The following is a 26,358-nucleotide window of genomic DNA, read 5'->3' as shown; positions in this document are numbered from 1 at the left end:
TCTCTAGATACACGTTTTGTAATACTTCTTAATCATTATCCCTTTACTATAAATCTCAGGCTTGTTTGTTATAACCGACATCTATATTGATCCCTAAGACATTTGAAAAATTAAATATTTTGGTACTTAAGATATTTATAGTAACCAATTTTGAAAATCTGATCCCTCAACTCCTCTATATAAGAAATCCTTCAACAACGGTCCGTCATGAATTTGATAATTCTAAGTTTCATCATACAAGTCTATATTTTTTTTCTTTTTTTTTTTTTGTTTGTCGGCTCATACAAGTATATGATGCATGTCATAAGTTTCAACGATATAGGGTTGTGGAGAAAAAAGGAAAGTAAAAAATTACTTAATTAAGTTCGAGACTATAAGTCACGCTCGTATCACGAGGGCGTGTGCATGTATGGTACTTGGCGAACTCTGTAGTTTTATGGAATAAACAACAGTAATTAATAAACAACAGTAATTAGATGATCACATGTCTCCTTGATTACACAACCAATCGAAGGTAACATAAAATTAATAAAACCCTAAGTCATTTCGAGATTTTTATTGACCTATTCTGCTTTCTTGGTCAAGCTACTGATGTGGAGCAAAACTATAGTATTAACTATTATCATATGGCTAATTTTATAAAGACTACTAAAATGAGTCTTTTTCTAAAAATATTAATTCATTGCTTAGTTGAATATGATCAAATTATGTGGGACCATTGTAAGCTCATATTGACAGTGATATACTGATATATCGTCGTTTGTAAATCAGCTGGATCAGATCAACGTATAAAAGCATTTGTTACAAAAAAAATTAAGATATATTTTTTAATTGAGTCGAATAATATATTTTATGTTTGTAATAGTGTGTTCTTACCAACTTCATGCCTTTTAAAAGTATTTATGTCTGTTCTTACCAACTTCATGTTTTCTAAAACTATTTAGTGACTGAAATATATCAACCTAAATGTTTATTTTCATAAGAAAAAAACTTATATTCAAACTAAACCTTTCTACGTTCATTAAGCACTTCCTATTATTTTAAGTTAATCATATACCTTTATGTAAAACATATATATATAATCTTTCGTACGTATATATGTATATTAAAAATAAAAATTCTTTCCGTTTCTTAATTAACAGAAATAATATAGAAACCCTTCTTATGTTCAGTATGGTTCCAAAACGTAAGTTATTTTCACACAAAAAAGGTTATTTTTCTGTAAATCCTTTTATTGTTATAGTTTAAACATGTCAAAGAATGTGGTATTTTTAGATTAAAAGTTTAAAGAGTACGTAACAGGTTTTATAATTGTCTATTTTAGTTTTATTTCAGAAAAAAATATCATTTTATGATTCGGGTATGATGACTCAAGGTTCTCAAAGCCAACCGCTACTCGCTAAGTGACATAGATTTCCTTTTCGCTTCTATTAATAAAATAAGATAAAATCAAACTGCGAAAGTCCTTAAAACACAATTACTTTACATTATGTTCCCTTTACCTATTAAGCCAACTTCTTCCTTTTTGAGTTTTGACTAGCAATTTTTTATTTAGTGTTTTTGTCCACAATAAATTCCTCATCTAGTAGTATTTTTCAACGATTTTTACACTTAACTTTACACATTTTCATATTATTTTTTTGAATAAAACAAAGCTAAAAAATGTTTTATTTGGGATCTGATTGGTGAAAATATATGATAACTGTATGAGATAATAGTTGAATATATGTTTGAGTGGTAATGTTTTAATAGTTATATAATAAAATAATTATACTTGGGGTTTTCTTTTCCGGTACGCCCGCTTCCAAAAACCGCGACGGTCTAAACGTCTCCGGATCAACCCAAGATTTCGGGTCACGTCCAATCGCAAACGCGTTGATCATCACACGAGATTTCTTGGGAACGAAGAAACCGTCGATACTAGTGTCCTCCGCGGTTTCGTGGAGGAGGAGTGGGATCGGTGGGTGCATCCTTAGGGTTTCTTTGAGTGTGCACTTGAGAAAAGTCAACTTCTCGATGTCTGTTTCTTCAACTCGCCGGTCAAGTCCGACTACCTCCGCGAGTTCTTGTTGGACCCGTTTCAGATCCTCCGGACTCCGTAATAACTCCGTTAAGGCCCACTCTATCGCCGACGCTACAGTTTCCGTTCCTCCAAACATAACGTCCTATTAAAATCAAATCAAATAAAATCAATTCACATTAGAATTCAAATCTTTTGTAACTATATTCCCTTATATTTATATTAATTTATTCTCATTTTTTTGTCTACTTGTAAATTAGAAAAATTGCCTTCCTAATATAGAAAAAGATAATTAAAAGAAAATAACCGGTTAATGGATAAGTATTATTATTACGTAACCCATTAAGAATCATGATTGTAAGTAGTGCGTTTTGAAATATAATTACCATGATAATAGCTTTGATATTGTCACGTGTAAGTTTGATGGAATTCTGAAGATCTGTTGCCTCACTCACTAATTTGGCCTCTTCGCTGTAGAAGGCAAGAAGATCATCAACCATATCGCTATCAACAACATCTCCATCATCCACAGTGTTTTGATTCTCTTTCTTTTTCATATGTTCATCGATAATATCGTCAATAAATCCGTCTAGGTCGTTACGGGCCTTCACCAGCCTCTTGTTTATCCCTTGCGGATCAATCCACCCGAAATAAGGTATGAAATCTGCTACGTTGAAGGCTCCAAAAAGCTTAGAGAATTCTTGCAAGATTCTTATGAACTCGTCTTGTCCATTTTCGCAAGCTGAACCGAACGCTGCCCGGTAAGTTATATTGCGGGTCAGCGCGAAAATTTGCTCCCCGACGTTTATTGAATTACCTACAATATTTTTTGGCTAGATGTTAAAATACATATCAAACAAAAACAAATTAAGTTTTTTACTTTATATATATACGTGCCCGCACATAACAAGAGTGAATATGCGAGCTAGCTTACCAACGTTGCAAGAGACCGACCGGACCATTTTGTCCACTTCATCTCGGACGGAAGCCCATGACTCAGCACGTTTGCGGCTAAACACCTTCATGACACACACTTTTCTCATCTGTCTCCAAAACGGTCCGTAGTGAGCGAAAGCCATGTCCGCTCGGTCGTAAGTCAAATAGCTTATAGCTATAGTTGCAGGCCGGTTCGAGAATACGCTATCCTGGACTTGAAGGACTTGTCGAGCCACGTCCGGTGATGACACGGCGTACATATGAAGGAATCCCATGCGGAGATGGCACAAGCCGCCGTATTTTTTAGCTAGATTGGCTAAACCACGGTGAGTGAGTTGGTCCATCATAAACATATTGCCTATGATGGGCCAACCTCGTGGACCGGGAGGATACGGAGGCCTTCGTCGTTGTGTGATGAGGCCGATGAAAATGAAAAGAGTGACGACGATGAGAAGAGCCGTCGTGGGATCTGATATTTTGCTTAGTGTTTGTGATAAGGAAGACTCCATACTGGATCTTTTTTTTTTTTTTTTTTTTTTGCTAAAATGTTTTTTTGGTCCTGGAAGGGCTCAGGAGGCAAAGTTCGCCATTTTGGGATGTGATTAGAGAGATGGGTTTTATAATCAAATTGTGGTCCCTTTTATTGACATATTTGTATTATCTAGTGGGACTTAATTTTCGTCATCCATCATTATATATACACCGTTTATTTTATTTTTGTTTAAGATATGAAATAAATTGTAAAACCTTCGTGTGGAATTAAATGCATTGGAAAATTAATGATTCTGGTATTTTACTGAGTTCGAGCATATATGATGAATCATTCGTGGGAATATAAATGCATTTTCCTCAATTTATCATTATAATTTTAAATAAGAGTTACTTTTTTTGCAGAAAAAAAAATAAAACATGATTAGTAAAGTGGCTAAATTATTTAAATTTTAACAAGAAGTTCACCATTTTTATTTACTTAAATAAATGAAATCAAGACTTGTCACCAACTCCTTTAATTTCTTATAAACGAAGAAAAAGAAAATGAAAGTAAACTATAATTAATAATGTTATTATCATCGATATGTACTCTTAAATATGATTTTTCAGTTAGGTTTATACTGATCAGTTAGGTTTTAAATGCATAAAAACTCAAAAAATAAAAAATGTTTTAAGCACATTTTATATATAGTAGGGATCACTTGAATCAGCTCACCACAAAAATAAATAGTTACATTTATTAAATTTGTACTACTTTGTATTTTGTATATACGTTAAATGACAGTCGTGATTTTGTTGAATCAGCTCACCACAAAAATAAATAGTTACATTTATTAAATTTGTACTACTTTTTATTTTGTATATACGTTAAATGACAGTCGTGATTTTGTTTGCACAAAAAAAAAATATGGAAACGTCCACTTTTTAAAAAAAATTGATGAAATGTCCACTCTTTAATTGATCAAACAACGCTACTAAAAAGATACACTTAGTGTAAGTGTAAATTGTGCAAACGTACAAAGACACAAGGTCTAGTACTAAATCTTAGACAGAGACTGACCACTATCAGTGAGTACCTTACAGAAGGTGATTAATTAATACTATAATTAACCTAGTAGCTCTAAATGTTAGACATCATAAACTATTAATTAAGGTTCCTTTATACATAATTTTATTTTGTCGTGACTCACAGGGTTCCGCTGGCACTCCATCAAAAGAACTACTCAAGATTTTGACCAACAATTCAAGTATTATACTCAATAGTTTTTTATTATTATTACCAGTTTACCACAAGTATTAGAGCATATATGTAAACTAACACAACTTTTAAAATTAAACAAAATACTGAAAGACACCTCTTTTGCGAACAAGTGGCATAATCTAAAACTCTCTAGCTACATGTTATGCCTCTCTAGATACACGTTTTGTAATACTTCTTAATCATTATCCCTTTACTATAAATCTCAGGCTTGTTTGTTATAACCGACATCTATATTGATCCCTAAGACATTTGAAAAATTAAATATTTTGGTACTTAAGATATTTATAGTAACCAATTTTGAAAATCTGATCCCTCAACTCCTCTATATAAGAAATCCTTCAACAACGGTCCGTCATGAATTTGATAATTCTAAGTTTCATCATACAAGTCTATATTTTTTTTCTTTTTTTTTTTTTGTTTGTCGGCTCATACAAGTATATGATGCATGTCATAAGTTTCAACGATATAGGGTTGTGGAGAAAAAAGGAAAGTAAAAAATTACTTAATTAAGTTCGAGACTATAAGTCACGCTCGTATCACGAGGGCGTGTGCATGTATGGTACTTGGCGAACTCTGTAGTTTTATGGAATAAACAACAGTAATTAATAAACAACAGTAATTAGATGATCACATGTCTCCTTGATTACACAACCAATCGAAGGTAACATAAAATTAATAAAACCCTAAGTCATTTCGAGATTTTTATTGACCTATTCTGCTTTCTTGGTCAAGCTACTGATGTGGAGCAAAACTATAGTATTAACTATTATCATATGGCTAATTTTATAAAGACTACTAAAATGAGTCTTTTTCTAAAAATATTAATTCATTGCTTAGTTGAATATGATCAAATTATGTGGGACCATTGTAAGCTCATATTGACAGTGATATACTGATATATCGTCGTTTGTAAATCAGCTGGATCAGATCAACGTATAAAAGCATTTGTTACAAAAAAAATTAAGATATATTTTTTAATTGAGTCGAATAATATATTTTATGTTTGTAATAGTGTGTTCTTACCAACTTCATGCCTTTTAAAAGTATTTATGTCTGTTCTTACCAACTTCATGTTTTCTAAAACTATTTAGTGACTGAAATATATCAACCTAAATGTTTATTTTCATAAGAAAAAAACTTATATTCAAACTAAACCTTTCTACGTTCATTAAGCACTTCCTATTATTTTAAGTTAATCATATACCTTTATGTAAAACATATATATATAATCTTTCGTACGTATATATGTATATTAAAAATAAAAATTCTTTCCGTTTCTTAATTAACAGAAATAATATAGAAACCCTTCTTATGTTCAGTATGGTTCCAAAACGTAAGTTATTTTCACACAAAAAAGGTTATTTTTCTGTAAATCCTTTTATTGTTATAGTTTAAACATGTCAAAGAATGTGGTATTTTTAGATTAAAAGTTTAAAGAGTACGTAACAGGTTTTATAATTGTCTATTTTAGTTTTATTTCAGAAAAAAATATCATTTTATGATTCGGGTATGATGACTCAAGGTTCTCAAAGCCAACCGCTACTCGCTAAGTGACATAGATTTCCTTTTCGCTTCTATTAATAAAATAAGATAAAATCAAACTGCGAAAGTCCTTAAAACACAATTACTTTACATTATGTTCCCTTTACCTATTAAGCCAACTTCTTCCTTTTTGAGTTTTGACTAGCAATTTTTTATTTAGTGTTTTTGTCCACAATAAATTCCTCATCTAGTAGTATTTTTCAACGATTTTTACACTTAACTTTACACATTTTCATATTATTTTTTTGAATAAAACAAAGCTAAAAAATGTTTTATTTGGGATCTGATTGGTGAAAATATATGATAACTGTATGAGATAATAGTTGAATATATGTTTGAGTGGTAATGTTTTAATAGTTATATAATAAAATAATTATACTTGGGGTTTTCTTTTCCAAAAGTCATAATAATTTTTATTCTTGATAACTATTGATTATTTTAATATACAAATATATTTTAATAGATATTTTCTTAATATTTAAAAGAGAATATACATATAAAAATATATAAAACCACTTTGAATATTCAAAATAACCTTTTCGGTTTTCTACTTTTTCTCTGTTTTTTTTACCTTTTCTCTGTTTTTTTCACTTTAGAAGCATCAATTTATGTTTTGAGTTGGGATGAATTTAAAGTGTTTTAAAATAAATTAATGAGTCAACCATTTGAAATCAACTTTTAATTTTGGGCGGTTTGTTAGTAATTACTTTTCTTTTTATGTACCATATACTTAAGAGTCCACCGCTTACTGTACCAGTTGAGATCATTTCTAATGGTTTTCACAATTTTTTCTTTTATAATATGGTGATTTTTACTCTAACATATCTCTATTTTCACTTTTAAAATAAAGATTGTTATTTTTTCTTCTATATATAAAGAAATTCTATTTTTTAATAGAGAGAAATATAACAATTTTTATTTTAAAGGTGAGAATAAAGATGGATTGAAGCAAATTTGTTTCTAAAACAAATTGTTATATTTTTCTCTATTTATAAAAAAAGATTAAAATTAATTAAAATGGATTAGAGATGCTCGGATGAGATCGTTTTCTCTATTTCAAGTGTGCTTACATTTTCCATAATGAAATTTAAGTTAGAATGTCATTATCTTGTCAATATAAAAATATAATATATGTAAAAGAAGCAAATCAAGTGTATAGTATACATAATATAAGTAAGTAATACTCTCATCGTTTTTTTTTTCGCTACTCTAATTGTTTCAAAGGAAGTATCATCATGATTTTTAATATGAATTGGAAAAAAAAGTATTTTTTTATTAGTTTAACCAATCATAACAATCATAAATAAGACTGCATTATTATTTTTGAATCTAAAATATTGTTGTATATCATTTCCTATTATTGGTTTTAAGTAGAGACAAAATATCTACTGAAAAAAATTACATTAAAATTTAACTAGGTAATTAGTTAACTAGGATTGTTTTGTAACGAAAATTATTCTTACAAGGCTACAACGATGATACTATTAGACGGAAAAAAAAAGGATTTGTGAAATTGTTTTTTCCTACCTTGTGGGATGATGTAAGATGTTTTAATTTAAGAACCTAAGATATATTTTTAAGTATCATCAAATACGTGACGTATGATAGAAGGTAGAGCAAAAGAATACAAACTAATTAACAGATAAAATATATAAAAAATGATGTCAAAAAAAGAAGAAGAAAATGATGTAAAAAATAAACAAATAAAATAACAAATCGTATGTATACAATTTTTAACAATAAATAAAAAGTTTTTCTCAACTGTCTGTTTTCGATTATATCACAGTACTGTAGATCACGTTATAGAGAACGGTATATATATTTATACATGTTACCTTAGTTCAATTTTTCACGAGCCTTATCTCATGCTATCTCATGAATCAAGATCAGTTCCAACACTGGTGATTATTAATTTATTGGCAACGTACGTAAACAGAGGAATGTTTCAGGTAAAACAAATTTATTGTCGAACGGTACAATTTATTTTCCACCGTTTTTAACAGTATTTTTCTGAAAATTCAAATTTCAATCCACTTATTTGTTTCATATATCTATATATATATATATATATCTTCCAGTTGCCACTAGAATCCTAATTCATGACCGACACTAATTCATGACCGACACTTGTGTTATGTCAGAGTTTAAATTATCTGGCATAGCTGAATGCAGGTTAAACACTAAACTATATCGTTATATCAAACAAAAATATCTCAGTGTACCATATTCCAACTAGTACCAAACCATTGTAATTGGTTCACATATTATAACATAAATATACGGTTCACGATATACTTCACATGTTCATATGCATTTGGAAGTTTGGAAAACAAACCATTATTGTATAATCGATCGTATCAACCTGCCTTAGATTCTCGTGCCTGTCACCATGTGCTAAGTCGTCGATGCCTAACAGCTTAAGTTACTACATACGCGAGCTATATAACTCAGACGACACAAGATGTCTCACTTAGATTTATCACATACCGATCCGGAACATAAGCAAAGGAATCCATGACTTTACACTATAAAGCATTATTGTTTGAGAATTTTTTCTTTTTTTTTGAATTTTGTTTTACACTAACAAGAAAAACTCAATTTTTTTTAGCTGTGTAAAGAATATCTTAAAAAATGTAGAAACATCGGACCGGCCCTGCTTATACTTTCATTAATAATTTAATAGTAGCTAACCATTCAATAAATAAACCCCAATAGTGAAACAAGTATAGTAATAAGCAAGAACACATCGAATTGCAATCTTAGTTCGTTCTTTACGTCGTCATACCGTCGTCATCTTTACATAATTACCATTACACAAATAATTAAGGATAATAATAACGATTATTCAAATTAAGTGATAAACTAAAACGACATAAAAAAAAAAATAGTAAATAATAAAACAATAATGGAATTTGGATTTGGGCCTATCAGTTACGTCTCGGTGCGTTTGTGGTTCCCGTCACTTCACGCGTCTCCATCGTTTTTTCTTGTCAAATTGATCAATTAGAGAGTTCTCGTGTGTTTTCATATTTGTTTTCACTTAAGTCTACTCTCTCTTTTTTTCTTAGTTTGAATTTTAAACTATATGGTTTGCACACACACAAAAAAAAGAATTCTAAACTATATGAGACAGTCTACTCTCTCTCTTTTTTTCACTTAAGTCTACTCTCTCTTTTTTTCTTAGTTTGAATTCTAAACTATATGGTTTACACACACACAAAAAAAAAGAATTCTAAACTATATGGGACAGTGATTGGTCCGTTTATGTTATTCGGTAAATATTTTTATGAGCAAGTCAAATTATACATCGAGACACAGACACCCCCGAAGTTCGGATATGTGTTACCTTTCAAGATAAAATTGAATAAGATAAGATCTTTGTATGGGTCTCTTTAATGATAAATGAAGTCGGGTTTTGTCCCAAATTCTACAATATTTTGTAAATGAATAGAGAAATGAGAGAAACTGGGCCTAACATTTTCGGCCCAATAGAGAAATGACTCGGTCCAATTGACAGTTCTTGAACTATTTTCAGATGAAAAATACTTAGGAGTGAACAAGGTATTCACCTTAGCCAATCAGAATCTTGTATCCAGTATTTTTTTAGGTTTATAAATAAATTGGTTAGGCTTTAGATTTTACAATTAGAACAAAATGATATGTCGGTTTGGGTTTATAAATGAAATGAGAGTTTATATTTTACAATTCGAACGAAATTATATATCGGTTTTGGTTTATAAAATAGCGGTTTGGGTTTTTTTATTTTACAATAATGTATACATATTTGTTTTCTTATTTTATAAGAGAACTAAATGAGCATCACATATCACAAAAATCATCATATTTTTTTCTTCAGAATGAATCTCAGTCTCTTATGCGGAGGGATTAATTTAATTTCATTTGACTCTTAAGACTTTTGTAATGCCTGCGTAGTTGAACATTCAGTAAGAGCTAATCCACGAGAGTCGAATATGGATATGGTAACATACGAACATTGAAACAATCCACTCTAATAGCTAGGTTGAGCTACTAGCTTGCATTTTAATCAAACATTCTCAAATTATAAAAATGATCGCAATGTAACATTTGTATATTCCTAAATTAAGTCTAGGGCGCCTATTTAGATACAACCAACACCACAACAAAGCGTCTTTCGTGTGAAGGCATTATCAAAACTGGAAATATATAGCGTAAACCAAAAGAAAAGCTATCAATAAAGAAAAAATTGTTTCGTAGGGTACGTTAGACAACACCCTTTTGGCTCCCACATTACCTACTATTTTGATCATAATGTTCTTTTATTTCCCTTTGTTAATGTGTCTTATGTTGTGACAAAAATGAAATATATGTATTCCCGCATGCGTTTGACCCAAAGAAGACAAAAATTCTTCCCGCATCCGCATGCATTTGCGATGATCTCCTACGTACCCACTTATATAAGTGCGATATTAATGCAAAGGGGCTTAAATTAATACAAACACGCTTTAAAATGCGTTTTTTTACATATCTATAATCATGTAAAATAATGGATTTAATTTCCTTAGCCTTTTTAATCGATTCGTAGATGGTATATAGTGGAGACCGTCTTGCGCGTGAAGCAAATTAATTACTATAGATTGGTCACTCTATGATTGATAGATAAAATGCGGACAAAGTTTAATAATTGAAGAGCCTATACTTATATATTTATATATATATATATATATATATATATATATATATATATTTTCCAGTTTTAAGTTAAAGGGTAATAAAAAGTTGGTAAGTTCGGTATGGAAAATGCATGTGCATGCATGAGATTAATTAAACTAAATGCATAGGATTAACAGTCAGTTAGAGTGCACAGAAATAGTATAAAAGGGAGAGGAAGGAGATGGTTTCGAAGCATAACATAGTTTGATGATCTATACTGATAAACTAAAATGGAGAGTATAATAAGAGAGAGAGCATCATCAAGGTCAGTGTTTTTCTTGTTCGGTCTTGCTTGTGTTTTGCTGTCGCTAAGCTCAAAATCTGTTTATGGATTACGATACCTAAAGGAGAGAGATAGTAGTGATGAGAGTAATTTTATGAATGCTACTAATTCTTCAAGCGTTTCCCACTCTAAGAATACTGCCAACATTTCGACCGTTGGGTTTGAAAATGCCTTAGTTGGTCAGAATAGTAAGAGTGGAAAATGTGAAACACGAAGCGGAGGCGGAGGCGGTGGGGGCGGAGGTGGAGGAGGAAATGGTGGGAATGGAAAAGACAATTCCCACAAAAAGAAAAAAAGAAGCGGTGGGGGAGGAGGAGGCGGGGGTAACGGAAATGGCTCAGGCCGTGGTCAGGGTGGAGGAGGCGGAGGCGGGGGAGGGGGAGGGGGAGGCGGAGGGGGAGGGGGAGGAGGAGGAGGAGGCGGAGGAGGAAGCGGAGGAGGGGGAGGTGGAGGCGGAGGCGGAGGAAATGATGGGAAAGGCGGAGGATGGGGATTTGGATTTGGATGGGGAGGTGATGGACCCGGCGGAAAAGGTGGTCGTTGTTGGTATCCCGGTTGTGCTAAAAAGTTAACGGACAGTCATAATTAAAATAAGAGATTGCCTAAAAGAGCAATGATAACTCTTAAAGTCATGCTTTGTCACCGTTTCATTCACAATAATTCCACTGTTTTCCCCTTTGCAACGGCCTAAGAACTCGACGATTTCTTTCTCTTTATTTTTTGTAATATCTTGTGAGATCTTTTGCTTTGATTGAAATGAAATGTTTCCGATTTGTTTGTTCTCGCTCTTCCAAACTTTGACTACTTTTACTTTTTTTATAAAAACAAATTAAAGAACTAATTCTTCAACTGATTATTATAAAGACCCAATACTAGTGTGTTACTTTTAATCGACCGCTTAGCTGCCGACAATAAATGTTGTATTAACAGAAAATATAAATTCAACAACCTACTACTAATTCTCATTTTAAGGATTTGCTTTGGTATATTTACAAATATATACTTACAAAATTGGTTTACACTGTACGTCTCTGTCCGCAAAGAGAAAGTATACTGTGTTTTGAAATAATAAATACTGTGGCAAGAATCAATGATTCGATATCGTAATTAAAACAAGAACGATAATTGCATTGATATTTGTAGCCGCACAAATATGGATTGATTTTGGGTTCAACAACTTTGAATTGGTCATATCATGATTCTGATATTGCGACTCAACAAAGACAAAAGAGTCGCAAAAAAAAAACAAACAAACAAACAAACACAAGAGTGTAAATGAGGGACTCGTACGTCATAGTAGTAGTAATTGTGTTATCGAAAAATAAATTTGATTTTGGGTCAAATTTAATCATGGCCAGTCTCAACTTAATAAGATGATTGTTTACATGATTAGTAGTATGTTTTAAACAATTAAGCTTATTTGACAAGAACTTGTAATCCAATGTTTTCTACTACTCCATTAACGATAGATGTATCATAACTTAGATTTGTGAGACTCATACCAATTTTTATTTTTAAGTGTGTTGGTTGGTGTCTACTAAATTGTGATCGGCAAAAATAATGTCTCATTGGCATTGCTACTGAAACACATAATCTGCAGACGTATATTTAATGCACCTTACACAGTTACACGTTGTTTTGGTGTTTAACTGTTGTTGGTGTAGTGAACTATGATCATGATTTCTTAATCACACATTCTGTAAAATGATATATCACTAGTCATAGCTTTAAATTCATGAATCTGAAAACAAACTACGATGTTTCTGATTATCTTCTATCAAGATCACATTATGCATATGAAAACTGATAAATTTAGAAAACCCTAGGTTTTTGCTAACGGGTAACCCGACCCGGATCCGCTGTTTTCATGAGCCGGAGCTCCAAAACTTTCCTGTGAGAGTTAGAGTGAATCTCGGTGGAGAATGTCGGGCTACAAGCGGGTCTATATTCGGTTAAAAGCCGACCCGACTTGAACCGGACACCACAAGCATTACACAGTGTCTTGGCACCTAATGGACCCATTCTCCATTGAGGCGTTTTCTCTACTCCACAATGGCTGCAGCATCGCCTCGGCTGCTGCTTGACTCCGTCAACGGACGACGCATCCTCCGTCTGTCTTCCTCTCTTCTTCTTTCCGACAACGGCGGTGGGTAGCAGAGAAGATGGGGACTCCAGAGACCAGACACGGCTGTTGGGGCGGCGGCGTTTGCTTCGGGGTTTGACCGGAACACACTGTCTCTGAACCTCCACCGACACCGGGAAATCACCGGACAGATAAGATTCCGAGAAAGAATCCTCCACGAAATTGGATAACCACTCTAGATCCTCCAAATCACCAACCTTGACAGAGTAAACAACGTAAAAAGACAAATTAAAACAGAGCAAAACAGAGTAAAAACAGGGGAGGGGGGAGGATAGAAACAGAGTGGGTAAGTGGGCTTACTGGAACGTCGTCACTAGGAAAAGATAAGAGATCTTCAAGCGGTGAAACACGAGTACTCTGGTCGGAAAAGCCTTTACCTTTGTCACGTTCTTGTTCTTGTTCGTCTTCTTCTTCTCTTTGTGACGAAGACGACTCTTCTCGTATGAAAGCACTAGCAGTGTCGGCGTTAGAGAGGTCAAGAAGGTCATCGACGGAAAAATCATCGAGAAATGCTTCTACACACTCCATATGGTTTACTTTTTTTTTTTTTGTCTATAAACGTTTGAAAGCACTAGAATTATTATAATGGTAGGAGGAGCGAATCCATATTTTTTGAAAAAGTTTGTTCGTGTTCCAATATTATTTACACAAATTGCATTCTCTTTTTTCAAAAGTTTTTAAAATCAGTACGTGTCTATCTCGAGATAGAGAGAGAAGGAAGACAGTAGTGGAGAGTAGACAGAACTGATTGGGGTTTGTACCTTGTATAAGCAAGAGTGGGTGTTTTAGGTTTTTGTGAAGTTGGGAGACTTTGTTTGGTAATGTCTCGTTGCGGCAAATCATCAAACCACGCATTGCCACGTCAACATTTCACTTCATTCCTTAGAAAAATTGAAGGAAAGATAGATACAGACAAAAAAGTTATTCAAATTTTATCTACATAGACTAAAAAAGATAAACTCTGGAATTATTTCAGAGTCCTTAATCCCAAATTTTTAAGTTTGTAATATATCATAAGACAGGCCAAGATTTCTTCATAATTTAGAACTATCAGTTTAAGTTTGACAGATTTAACTAAGTTTGTCAATTTTGGTACGTAATTTTTGAAACCACAGTGTACTACTACTATACGCACGCATCAGTCCGTAGTTAGTGACTTGATTATGAAAGTTTCAAAATGGAAGATCTGTAGAGAATACCCTTTCTCAAAGTTTCTAACAATTTCTCAAAAACTAATAGTAATTCCTTTAACCAAAAAAAAAAAAAAAAACTAGTAATAATTCGTACGTCGACAAGAATGATTGAAAAATATGGACTATAAAGTCTGGCTCCCCACTCGACCGTCGGTGGAAGGCCCATTTGAGAAATCTGAAATTGGGGACCAAAACAAAACAAGACAAGAACGTTAGATTATTTATTTGTTCTCTAAATCAAGAATGGAAAGAGTGATCACATGCCATGATGAGACGTGAAAACATTGCTCATTGTAAATACATATGCGCAGTGTGAAAACATTGTTCATTGTAAAAATATAGCTTTTTGGGGACAATAGTTTTACACTATAAAAAATCGGTTCGAAAAAAAAAAAACCCATCAAAGGGTTCATACATTTCACATGGACATCATAAAACCCATTAAAAAAAAGTAAATAAAATCTCGAAAGTGCAAACCCATAAAAAAAAAAAGTAAATAACCTTAATTGACAAAAGAACCCGAAACTGAACAACTTTTCTCGAAAGTGCAAACTCATTTCGAAAAATATTAGAACCACAAATTAAAATTTTAGTATTATAAGCATGATGAATTAGATTTCATCAAATTGGGTGTTTGGTCTAGTGGTATGATTCTCGCTTCGGGTGCGAGAGGTCCCGAGTTCGATTCTCGGAACACCCCCTTCTTGCGTTCTATATAATTATTTTTTTTTGTTTTTTGACGTAATTAGAAGCGTAACCGCGTAACATATGGTGGGCGGTATCTGACCTGGTAAATGGACGGTTATATTAATAGGCCTACTTGGCCCACTGGGCCTACTTGGCCCACTGGGCCTACTGAATGCGATGTACAGTAACCAACTTTTTATGAAATATGATCTATAACTTTTATATTAGAACTTTCATGAAACTTTGATTGGATAGATTTTCATTTAGAGAAGATAGAACTTCAATGTAATCTTAACTCATAGGCGCACTAAACTAACTGTGACCACAATGTTATATAATTAAGTGATAAAATTATAAGAATATTGCATTCTTCCATATCTTGTGCTCAAATCCTGAATCCTCTAAACATTTAAAAACAAAAACAAAAACAAAAAAGTCATTTTCTCCAGATTGAAAAACACAGTTGAATTGAAAACCAATATCATTTTCTCATTATCATCAGATTTGTCTTCATATCGGATTAGTATGAATTTATGACCAACTATTTCCTGGTACCTAAATAAAGACAATCACAGATCTATTATAAGGTCCCAAATACGATCCACTATAAAATAATTCAACTAGTAATATAGACACGTTTCAGTACACAAACTTATTGCAGTTCCCAACCATATTTACAAACTAAATCGAATTACTCCACATATTAATTATCGCGACACCCTAGTTTACTCGACATGAAAAGCATAGTACTATTAAATAAATAAATTTAATTTGTGATAGTTGACAAAAAGTATATGTAACTGTATGTATGGATTTTTGATATTAGGTGGCTAGGTGCGGTGAAGCATTTATTAGCCGGTGCCAGTAAACCAAACGTTCCGGACTAGGTTAGGTGAAACTGTCAAATCAATTAATGTCACCGATTCATATACTTTCATTAAAGTATTTCAAGAAAACATCTAATATGTGAACTAAAGAAAGCCATCAATTCCAACATTTAATTCGACGATATGGACTTCCATCTTCATCAGGATAACACGGCGAACATATTTATTATTTGACCTTATCATTCCCCAATGAGACATTTTTAACCATCACCCTATCAGTGTGGGTTTATAACTTGAAATGGAAACACTCTATCTCTAACAGAGGCAAACAAAACTTGTAAGCATAGAGCTTTTTTTATATAACTAAACTTCTGATTCTGAGCAGAGTTATAGATAGAATAGAAGCCAATGGAAGCTATGAAGGAGACTGTGGAGGAGAGCTTGAGAGAGATGAGAGATACGTTTGCGAGTGGGAGGACGAGGAGTCTGAAGTGGAGGAAGAGACAGATCGGAGCTATATACGAGATGGTTAAAGACAACGAAGACAAGCTCTGTAGTGTTCTGTTTCAAGATTTGGGCAAACACAGTACTGAAGCTTTCAGAGATGAGCTTGGTCATGTCTTGAGATCAGCTACTGTTGCAATCAACTGTCTTGATAAATGGGCCGTCCCAAAACAGGTAAGAACACTAAGCATATTACGATTATCGAATTAGGTTTAGAATATTCTCAATTATCAAGAAATTGATTAATCATATTACTTGGTTCTGAAAAAAAAAAAAAAACAGAGCAACCTTCCTCTGTTGTTCTTCCCGGCAAAAGGGAAAGTGATATCGGAACCATATGGGACGGTTCTTGTTCTGTCTAGCTGGAATTTTCCTATATGTAAGATTCGGATCTTGAATTAGTTTTTTATATTTTATGAGTTAAGAGTTACAATTTCGAGATTTTTTTTTTATTGTTTGTTGTCAGCTTTGTCTCTGGATCCATTGATTGGGGCAATAGCAGCAGGAAATACCGTGCTTCTCAAGTCATCTGAATTAAGCCCTAACGCATCTGCCTTCCTTGCCAAGACAATCCCGGCTTATCTTGACAATAAAGCCATCAAAGTTATCGAAGGAGGACCTGATGTCGCCACTATCCTCTTGCAGCATCAATGGGACAAGATCTTTTTCACCGGTATTAATCCATTCACCTCTCAACACGTGATGACTTGCTCGGAATTTGCGTGACTGATGTTGTTGTTGTTTGCTTGTAGGGAGTCCCAAGATTGGAAGGATCATCATGGCTGCAGCAGCACAGCATCTGACTCCTGTGACATTAGAGCTTGGTGGCAAATGTCCCACCATTGTTGATTATCCCACCATATCAAAGAACATCAAGGTCTCTGCGCTTTGCTATGTTTCTCTTACCTTACCTCCCGATTTGATTGCAACAGAAACTCGTGATCGTAAAAGTCCCTAAATTTGAATTATTGGTGATGAATATAGTCGGTCGTAAAGAGGATTACTGGAGGAAAATGGGGATCTTGCAGTGGACAAGCTTGTATCTCTGTAGATTACGTTCTTATCGAGAAGAGTTTTGCGTCTTCTCTGGTACGTGAACGCTCACAGGGAAAACGCTCGCAAACTCTGTTTCTGTAGGATTTCTAAAAGTTTTGTGGTTTTCTGTAGATTGATATGTTGAAGCCATTGATAAGGTCTTTCTTTGGGGATAATCCTAAGGAATCTGGATGTCTCTCAAGGATTGTAAGCAAGCAACACGTTCAGAGACTGTCTCGTCTTCTTAATGATCCCCGTGTCCAAGCTTCCATCGTCTATGGTGGTTCTATAGACGAGGAGAACCTGTAAGCTTTAACTTAATCCTGTTTCTTGGATCACACGAAACTTGTTCTACATGTCATTTTAACCTAAATTTGTTTAACAGGTATGTTGAGCCAACGATCTTGTTGGACCCTCCTCTTGATTCTGAGATCATGAATGAAGAGATCTTTGGTCCAATTCTCCCGATTATCACGGTAATTAAGCCTATTCAAAGTATACAGTATATAGATGAGTAAACAATCAACTAATCGTTGTTGATTTGATTTTGTCTTATTTCCTCGATGTAATGAAGGTACGTGACATCCAAGATAGCATAGGGATCATCAAGTCAAAAGCAAAGCCACTTGCCATTTATGCATTCACCAATGATGAGAACCTTAAAACTAGAATTTTGTCAGAAACATCCTCGGGAAGTGTTACCTTCAATGACGTCATGATCCAGGTATATATATACACCATAATCAATTTTAATAGCTCAGAGTTATTTACTTTAGGTCTCGAATCTCGATAACGGTAACGACTCATTGTCTGATAGAAATGAATTTATCGATTTCGATTCTGAGTTTAAATTTGGGACTATATAGCAGTAAAAAAAACATATAGAAAAATTATTATATGGTTAAGTACTGTTGAATGGAATTGCAGTATATGTGTGATGCGTTGCCCTTTGGAGGAGTGGGAGAGAGTGGAATAGGGAGGTATCACGGGAAATACTCATTCGATTGTTTCAGTCACGAGAAGGCAATAATGGAAGGAAGCTTAGCAATGGATCTTGAAGCCCGATACCCTCCATGGAACAGCTTCAAGCTCAGCTTCATTAGACTCGCATTTAGTGAAGCTTACTTCAAGCTTCTTCTCCTCATGCTTGGGCTCAAAAGATCAACGTGAGAGACAAAGAAACACACACACAACACACACGTACACGATATATGTGATTGAATTATATCAGTATATCACTCTTATGTTTAATTTACATATTTTTCACTTAATAAGTCACATTCCAGAATCCAGATGTCTTAAATCATTCAAGCTTTGAGATATATCGTGTAAGCAATTTTTGGTATCAATCTATTTCTACCGGATATGATTTTAGTTATACATATATGTTTTGCGAAAACTTAAGATTATTCATTTAATTCTCCAATAATAGGCTTTGATGAATTGTATATCACCTTAAATAATACTTAATTTGATGAACCATTGGAGTACACAAAGAATGAATGTGATACCTCAATATATATTAATCTAGCTAGCAAGATTGTTATAAGGACCACTATACACGGTATACTTACACACACAGTAGACAGTAGTATGCATACATTGGATCATAAAGGTGTACGTATACGTGTCTTGTCCAACGAAAAAAAGACAAAAGAAAAGCTGATAAAAAGTATGGGCACACACGCCACAATAATAGATTACTGTATCACTGAACCAGTTTCTTTCATCCCCACCCTAACTAAAGCTCTACCAAAAACCCTAGCTAGCTTTTTTTTTTTTTTTTTTTTTTTTTTTTTTTTTTTTTATAATCTTTTTTTTTTTTTTTTTTTTGGCACCTCGGCCTTCCTTGCCCCTCTTTATCTCCAATCTCTGCAGCATTCCTCATTATTAAATTCTATCTTTACATCTCTCCCTCTCTATTTTTCTCTGTTTCTGGTTATGTCTTATATATGTATATCTTCTTGACCTCAATTCCAACCAGAGACCATAAATCTATAGTTGTGTGTCCTTCACTCTTTGAGAGTTAATAAGCAAGGAGGATGGTTGACTTGCTATTCAAGGTACGATTCCCGAGGCTTAACTACGTGAACTTAAGGTGATCTAATCGTTTCTTTTTCTTATTTTCTACTTCTTGATTTTTTTTGTTCACCAAAGTACACGTGCCTTAAGTAGATAATGTAGACATATGCACGTGTCTAATTGCCTGGAAAATAGGATTAAGAAAGCTAATTACACAAATTGTTATGGTGCCATAACTTCGGGTGGGAGATACATGTCCGCCAAGCAGATAGCAAGAAAGGCTTACGGATTTTTATGAACGAGTTTTTATATATTTCACCTGATAGGTTTTTTTCTTATATCATTTACACGTACGAGCTCAGATCATGATTTCATATTGAGGCGTATATTGCGACCGATGTTAGGCTCTAGGATATATTTAGTCTTTCCGGAGAGGAAATTAATAAGATGCTAATATTTGGTTACCTAGACATATAGTAATATATTAGTGGCGTTAAGCAGGTACCATAGAGAAGAGATTAATACTTTATATGTTTCTACGTATGCGATTCGCCATATTAATCTGAGTAACTTTTTTCTGATGTATGCCTTTGAGCACCTGTTTATTTAATCTTTGAAGAATTATTGCACAGAGAAACCATTATATGGTCTTTGGTGAGGGGAGAGGGGGGGGGGGGGGGACATGCTAATTAATTAAGTTTTAAGACCGTATCTAGATGATTTCTATAGCCGTTTCATTAAACCTTACGAACAATTAATTATACATAATAGTGAGTTCTAAAACTAATTGGTTTAATCTACAATAGCCACGTGATTCAACAACGTAAGAAATATATAATTAATCCACTAGTTGCTTCATATGTATTCGTCATTTATTCTTCAAACACCCATTCATTGTGAAGTAGAACACTACGAGTGTCTAGAATTGACAATATATAGGGCCAGTACTATAATCGTAACTTATATTTTGCCCTCATTTGCTTTCCTGTCGTTGTCACTATTTAATTCACTCTAATTAATTCACCTTCATATCTATCTATAAAGATTAATTCACTTTACAGTAACAATATAAAATAGGTGATGCTATATGAAGAAGATATAGTTCTGAATATCTAAATCATGTAGACTTCTCTGGACCTTATGAAAATAATAATAGTTTATCGAATATTATATAACAGAAGAATTTCTCGAGTTTATCCAATGGGAGAAGCAACCGGCAACATCGGCATAAACATGGAAAAAAAAAACGTATCGAGAACCAAAAAAACAAAAAACTTACGTGTTTATATTACCCACAAATACTAAATTATAATAAAGATTCATTACCGTACAATTTAAATAGTAAATTAACACATCCATTATACATAACAACAAACAGCACACAATTGTTTATCCGATTTGCAAAACCGTCTAATAATAAGTATTACATATAGATCATCAGAACAATAAAACAAACACACGTTACATTTATAGAATCAATATGGAACAAAACAAAAAGAAAAACTCGCGTTCTTGATTTAATCAAGATCTAAGATCTTGGTGGATTTTGATAGAATTGCGTACCTGGTGGCATGAACACACTAGTCGTCATATTACTTGAATAGTATCCACCAGAATTAGGATCTACAAACATTGCCGATGAAACTCCTCCGCCACCGTCGGCCACAATGGGAGGATTAAACGGGTTTCCTCCTCCTCCTCCTGCGGATGAGCTTTGATGATCACTTCCCCCACTACCCGCACTCATGTAGCTGCTTTCAGGGCCTTGGTCATACAAAATTCCTTTGAAGAGGTGACCTCCGATATTGACTGTCGTTTGATAAGCGTATTGACCATCCCCATCGTCTACGTCACTCATTTTAACACACCGAAAAAGCGCATCTGAGCTCACTTCCCCTGGAAAACTTGCTTCCCCCATTTCTAACCCTAAAAACATATATACACATTAGATTTTACATATACTTAACAAAAAAAAAAATGCACATAAACACAAGTTTATTGCGTTGTGTTTTCATGTTATATTACGTGTTTAATTTCAAAACCGAACACAACTTTGTAATCTTTTTATTAAACTTGTTTTAGAAGGAAAAAACTAGCTAATAGACCGAAATTACAACTTAGAATTAATTTTGATTGAAAACAAATATATAATGTGTATTTTTTAGAAGGTAAAAAAAAATGTTTAAGTAGTAAAAGGAAATTTAACAAATTGTGTTTCTTTTGACAAAAAAATATGATTTGAATCTGAAGTTGTCCGAATCTCAAATTGTTATTATAAAGACAACAAATCTAAAACAATAACCTGCTGAGTCGGATGGTAAGCGAGAGGAGGAGGATGTTCCCGGAAGAGTAGTATCCCTATGGCGTTTAGGGATACTCGAACCGCCGCCTGTACCGCCACTACCGCTTCCGCCACCACCTCCAGATGTGGACATATGAAGCTGCTGTTGTCTCTCACGGCGTCTGGCAACGGGTATCCAAGTGCTCCTCACGTGTGTAGAACAATCGAATCCGCGGCTCTTACAGCAAGTCCTGCAACGCATGTGAGTGCAGTCTTTCTTTGCTTGGTTCCCACAGTCCCGACAGCTTATGGTGATGGATCTTGATGAGGTGGCTAAATCAGAGACGTCGATCTGATGACCTGGATAAAGATCTAAGCTTTGTTGTTGCTGTTGTTGTGGATGTGGATGATGATGCATGAGCATCTGCTCTGGTGGAATCTGCCATATCTGTTGGCTCGAGCTTGGGTTGATATTATTTGTGTTTGCGTTTGGTCTATACCAAATCCAGTTTGTCTTCTGTTGTTGTTGATTCTCTTCTTCTTCGTCTCCGTTGTTATTGTTGTTGTTGCCTCCTAATGAGAATATCCCAGCCATTTCCTAAGACCTAACACTTCAAACCCTAATCTTGATCCAACAATATCCATAATTCAGAAACCCTAATTACCATGAAATCCTTATCCTTTTTTTTTTCTCCTTCTTCTCACTAAAATTTAGCCTTTTTATCACTCGTGGGTGTCCTTGCTCTTCGAATCCAAACTCAAATTAAATGCCTGCCAAGATCTCACTCTCTCAGAACAAAGTGTGTTTCTTGGTAGTGAGTAGTTGAAGTGAGAGAAAGTAAGAAGAAGAAGAAGAAACAAAAGAAAGGGAAGAAAGAAGAATTTAAGCTGTCTTTGCTTAATTATGAATCTTTAATTTTTCTCTATAAATTTCTGCAACGCCGCCATGGACGGTTTTAGCCTTCTCTCTCCTCTGCTCTGCTCATCCCTAGAATTTAAGTCTCTCTGATTTGGTTTTTGCAGATTCTATTCTATGAAAACTAAAGTGAAAAGCTTTTCTTTCCCCTTCTCACTTCGGCTTTGTCTGAACAAAACGCTTCTAGTTCTGTCCGTATGAAAGTAAAAAGGATTTAAACAAAGACTCTCTCTCTCTCTCTCCTATCTCTTCTTTCTCTCTCTCTATCGACTCAGAGTTCACACCCACGGGGGATGATCCACTGGTTCTAGCTTTCTTGTTCCCATCCCATGGTCCAGAGTTTTCCACGTGGCCAATGTGTTAAGCGTATTTTCATCTTAAAACGTTACACTTAAGTATTTTCTTAATACAATTTTTTTTTGTAGTTATGAAACAAAAAAAGTTAGCCCATGTGTCCGTACATACTAATCAACCGTATTAATTAAGGTTAATTTGAAATCACACGCTTTTTTGTATATAAGATGACATCTCTACTGCTTAAATCTTTGCTTTTGTTTCGTCTAATCTCAAAGATTTTTAATTGCCCACCTAGATGCCTTAGGGTTCTCTCTTTGTTCGCGTTTTAAATAGCTTTGTTATCGGAATTTCTTTTTCTTCATATTTTACTAAACTCTAATGCTATACGTATTAATACATTTACACTAATCAAGTTATACCAAAAATACATCGAATTTCATTAATTAATAATTAATAGTATTATATATATACACACATATATTATTATTAGTAATTTTTGTAACAGATTTTGAACAAAATTCAGTTCTTGTTTATGTCAAAATATCATTCGACTTAATTAACAATGCGAAATAACGTCGCTTGGGGCATTCAACTTGTAATGGTTGTTCACTAGTGCTCACATTAAAGAATAACAAGTTCCTAGCTAGTTCTTGCATAACGTGTATGGAAAACAGAATAGGTACATAAAATGTAGTATAGCCATATTTAGATTGTTCTGAGGTAACTTGACTAATCTTGTGATCAAATCATCACAACTTTTTTCTTTCTTAATAAAATATTCCACATCAGATGTAATGGCGTTGGCGAAAACGCCAAAACATGGTATATATATAATCTACAATCTAAATAGTATAAATTTAAACAATCGCTATTTTGAGTAGACTAGCGATTTTAACAATTACAACAAAACATCCTAAAGAAAATAAATTATAACTGGCCAAAAAATAAATAATAAAATTGAAAATACGTTACTAGCTAGATAGAGTCCGAAGTGATTACTTCTTTAATAAACTAACATACGTACATGAACCAAAAAAATTACATGCATAATGCACTATCTCTTCTATGATTATACTGCCAACTTTGTTTTGTTTAGCATTCGGTTAAATAAATTGTTACTCTTTAAAAAATCATTAATTCCATGTTACTGCTCCAATAACTACAAATTGATTTCGATTCAGGAAACGAATAGAAGATATTCTTAATTTTCCCAGTAACGTGAAAATCGATGATTGTGAATTAATTATTAAGGATAGACTAATAGTCAATAGTGTATAAAATCATTTACCATGGAAACAGAGAGATTCGGGGCAGTGAAAAAGAGGCTCTCTTTTTATTGATTGTAACAAATGATCATATCTTAATATACGTTATCGAGTGAGATGAGTAACTAACGAAGTATTTTTTTTTTTTTTGGGCAAATCTAACGAAGTATTTACTATTAAAAAAAAGCGAGTAAAGATGAAAAAAAAAGCATGTTACTCTTTGGACTCTATGTGGCTATACAAGGGAACACTGCGCCACCTACATGTACTTTTTTGTATTCCTTTATTTTTTTCTTTATTTTGCCGACGTATTCCTTTATTTTCACTGTGAATATTGTAAAGATCAAAGACGAAGCGAAAATAAATTGTAATCCTTTCTTTTCACTGTGAAATTATATATATAAAGATTAAAGACGAAGCGAAAATATTGTATATCTGGTATCGTTAGTTTAGTTTTGGGCGTTTATGGGAGAGAATCTTACCGACAAAGGAGGAAAATTTAACTAATTTATCCTACTTTAGAGTTTAGTCTATTGCAAAAGAAAAATTAAAGGTTGAACTTTTGAAGGCTCAAAATTCTTTGGTTTACAAAATACAATGTAAAAAAATTCGAATAAGAAAAAATATATTGATTTGCATTCTCTATACATTGAGCACGTACGTAGGATTGGTGTTATGTATATAAGTATAACACGCGAAATACTTTTTCTTTCGATCACAATTCGCATCAAATATCTCAATGATGGTTTTGATTTGATATATTGTATAGCATGGTAGGACTATTATGAAATTATGATCATGCGATATCGCATTTTTTTTTTTTTTTTGTGATATCATTGTATTTTTGTAGTTATACTGTCTCTTTTTACTACACCGAAGTTAATGGATATGTTGTTTATGTCCCAATATGACAATATATATGGATACAGTTTAGTAATATTTTACGTTTTAGAAACTCGAATTCCATGTTATTATTATTATTTTTTTGTTTGTCAAAAGGCCTAATTCCATGTTATTTATATGATTATTTTGGATACATTACAATAACGAATGAATTTGAAGTACCCTTGTATCTAATATTCGTTATCTGAGATAAATATACTTTGTTTGAGATTTTAAAACTGTAATATACATCAACTAGGATTCTACAACTAAAGATGTTGTCGCAGGCCAGTCCATAAAGCAAGAATAAGTCTCTAATTTTAAGATCCAAAAAAAGAAAAAATAGCAACCAATGTCAGTTTTAAATTGGCTCAAATATTAAATTGGTGCTGTCACTTCCGAATCGAATCAGAAAAAAAAAATCATGTACAATACATCGTTTTTTTCTATTCGTATTTTGGATAATTAATAATGGACTCGTCCGCTTGATCACAAGACCGTACCAACTACTAACTATCAAGTTTGAGATCTTAAAATTAAGAAAAAAGTTAAATCGGCTTAGCATCAGGATCAGACGGATCCAGATTAGTGTCCAGTCCGAAGGTTTTGGAAAGAAAAAGGTATTTAAAATTGTGAAATCTAGTTATTATTATAGAATTTAGGGGGGAGAAGAAAGAAAAGAGAAAAGAAAACGAAGGGGGATGGGAATGATAAGTGGGAGAGGCCCGGGAAGAAGACGTTCAGTGTCGTTCGCTGTCTGTCCCTTAAACATGTCGAGAGGTCTCCTCTCGAGCCCTGTGTGTGTTGTTTGATTCTCTTTTGCGTTGACTCTCTCTCTTTCTTTTAAAAATTTCTTTGTTGTTTGTTGTTTTCCTTAAATAATTGATTTTGTTTTTATGTTTCTCACTGCATTAATAAACAATTTATTGTCGCTTGTGGGGTGAATTGATGTAAGAAGCCAAATAAAAGCTGAGATTGTCGTTGGCCGTGGCTGATGAGATCAACCAAAAAGTGGAAAATTAGAAAGCTGCATGCTCAAATTTGTCTTTTTTTAAGGGGTTCTCTTTAACTATATTATCA

At 33.4% G+C, this 26,358-nt stretch overlaps 5 protein-coding genes and 1 non-coding gene across 7 annotated transcripts; 3 read left to right on the top strand and 3 right to left on the bottom strand.

Annotated features, from left to right (window-relative positions):
- Positions 1-1,433: 1,433 nt before the first annotated feature.
- Positions 1,434-3,615, bottom strand: LOC104716504 (cytochrome P450 84A1). Its single transcript, XM_010433887.3, has 3 exons — positions 2,955-3,615; positions 2,407-2,837; positions 1,434-2,165 (listed from the first exon to the last, which is right to left on the bottom strand). The coding sequence occupies exons 1-3, from the start codon at positions 3,463-3,465 to the stop codon at positions 1,746-1,748; spliced, it is 1,362 nt and encodes a 453-aa protein (XP_010432189.2). The 5' UTR covers positions 3,466-3,615; the 3' UTR covers positions 1,434-1,745.
- A 7,399-nt stretch (positions 3,616-11,014) lies between these two features.
- On the top strand, positions 11,015-12,007 carry LOC147933541 (uncharacterized). Its single transcript, XM_087471818.1, has one exon. The coding sequence runs from the start codon at positions 11,174-11,176 to the stop codon at positions 11,813-11,815; it is 642 nt and encodes a 213-aa protein (XP_087327944.1). The 5' UTR covers positions 11,015-11,173; the 3' UTR covers positions 11,816-12,007.
- Positions 12,008-12,924: 917 nt separating this feature from the next.
- Positions 12,925-14,218, bottom strand: LOC104721145 (GATA transcription factor 7-like). Its single transcript, XM_010439061.3, has 2 exons — positions 13,670-14,218; positions 12,925-13,566 (listed from the first exon to the last, which is right to left on the bottom strand). The coding sequence occupies exons 1-2, from the start codon at positions 13,895-13,897 to the stop codon at positions 13,060-13,062; spliced, it is 735 nt and encodes a 244-aa protein (XP_010437363.1). The 5' UTR covers positions 13,898-14,218; the 3' UTR covers positions 12,925-13,059.
- Positions 14,219-15,190: 972 nt separating this feature from the next.
- On the top strand, positions 15,191-15,262 carry TRNAP-CGG (transfer RNA proline (anticodon CGG)). The gene has a single exon. It is a non-coding gene; the product is annotated as a tRNA-Pro (tRNA).
- Positions 15,263-16,206: 944 nt separating this feature from the next.
- On the top strand, positions 16,207-18,993 carry LOC104721144 (aldehyde dehydrogenase family 3 member F1). 2 transcript variants are annotated; one of them, XM_010439060.3, is made up of 9 exons: positions 16,207-16,754; positions 16,863-16,959; positions 17,047-17,253; positions 17,333-17,457; positions 17,565-17,669; positions 17,748-17,920; positions 18,001-18,091; positions 18,190-18,339; positions 18,543-18,993. In XM_010439060.3, the coding sequence occupies exons 1-9, from the start codon at positions 16,485-16,487 to the stop codon at positions 18,783-18,785; spliced, it is 1,461 nt and encodes a 486-aa protein (XP_010437362.2). In that variant the 5' UTR covers positions 16,207-16,484; the 3' UTR covers positions 18,786-18,993. The 2 variants fall into 2 exon arrangements, with proteins under 2 accessions (XP_010437362.2, XP_087331648.1); XM_087475522.1 differs by lacking the exon at positions 16,863-16,959 and having other exon boundaries at positions 16,218-16,754.
- A 1,977-nt stretch (positions 18,994-20,970) lies between these two features.
- LOC104721143 (protein SHI RELATED SEQUENCE 2-like) lies at positions 20,971-23,120 on the bottom strand. Its single transcript, XM_010439059.3, has 2 exons — positions 21,940-23,120; positions 20,971-21,563 (listed from the first exon to the last, which is right to left on the bottom strand). The coding sequence occupies exons 1-2, from the start codon at positions 22,511-22,513 to the stop codon at positions 21,166-21,168; spliced, it is 972 nt and encodes a 323-aa protein (XP_010437361.1). The 5' UTR covers positions 22,514-23,120; the 3' UTR covers positions 20,971-21,165.
- Positions 23,121-26,358: the final 3,238 nt, after the last annotated feature.

Source organism: Camelina sativa, chromosome 11 (assembly GCF_030686135.1).
Source record: "Camelina sativa cultivar CO46 ecotype springtype chromosome 11, ASM3068613v1".
Classification (NCBI taxonomy): domain Eukaryota; kingdom Viridiplantae; phylum Streptophyta; class Magnoliopsida; order Brassicales; family Brassicaceae; genus Camelina; species Camelina sativa.
The sequence above is the reverse complement of the archived record's forward strand: the minus strand, read 5'-3'. Positions and strand labels throughout refer to the sequence as shown.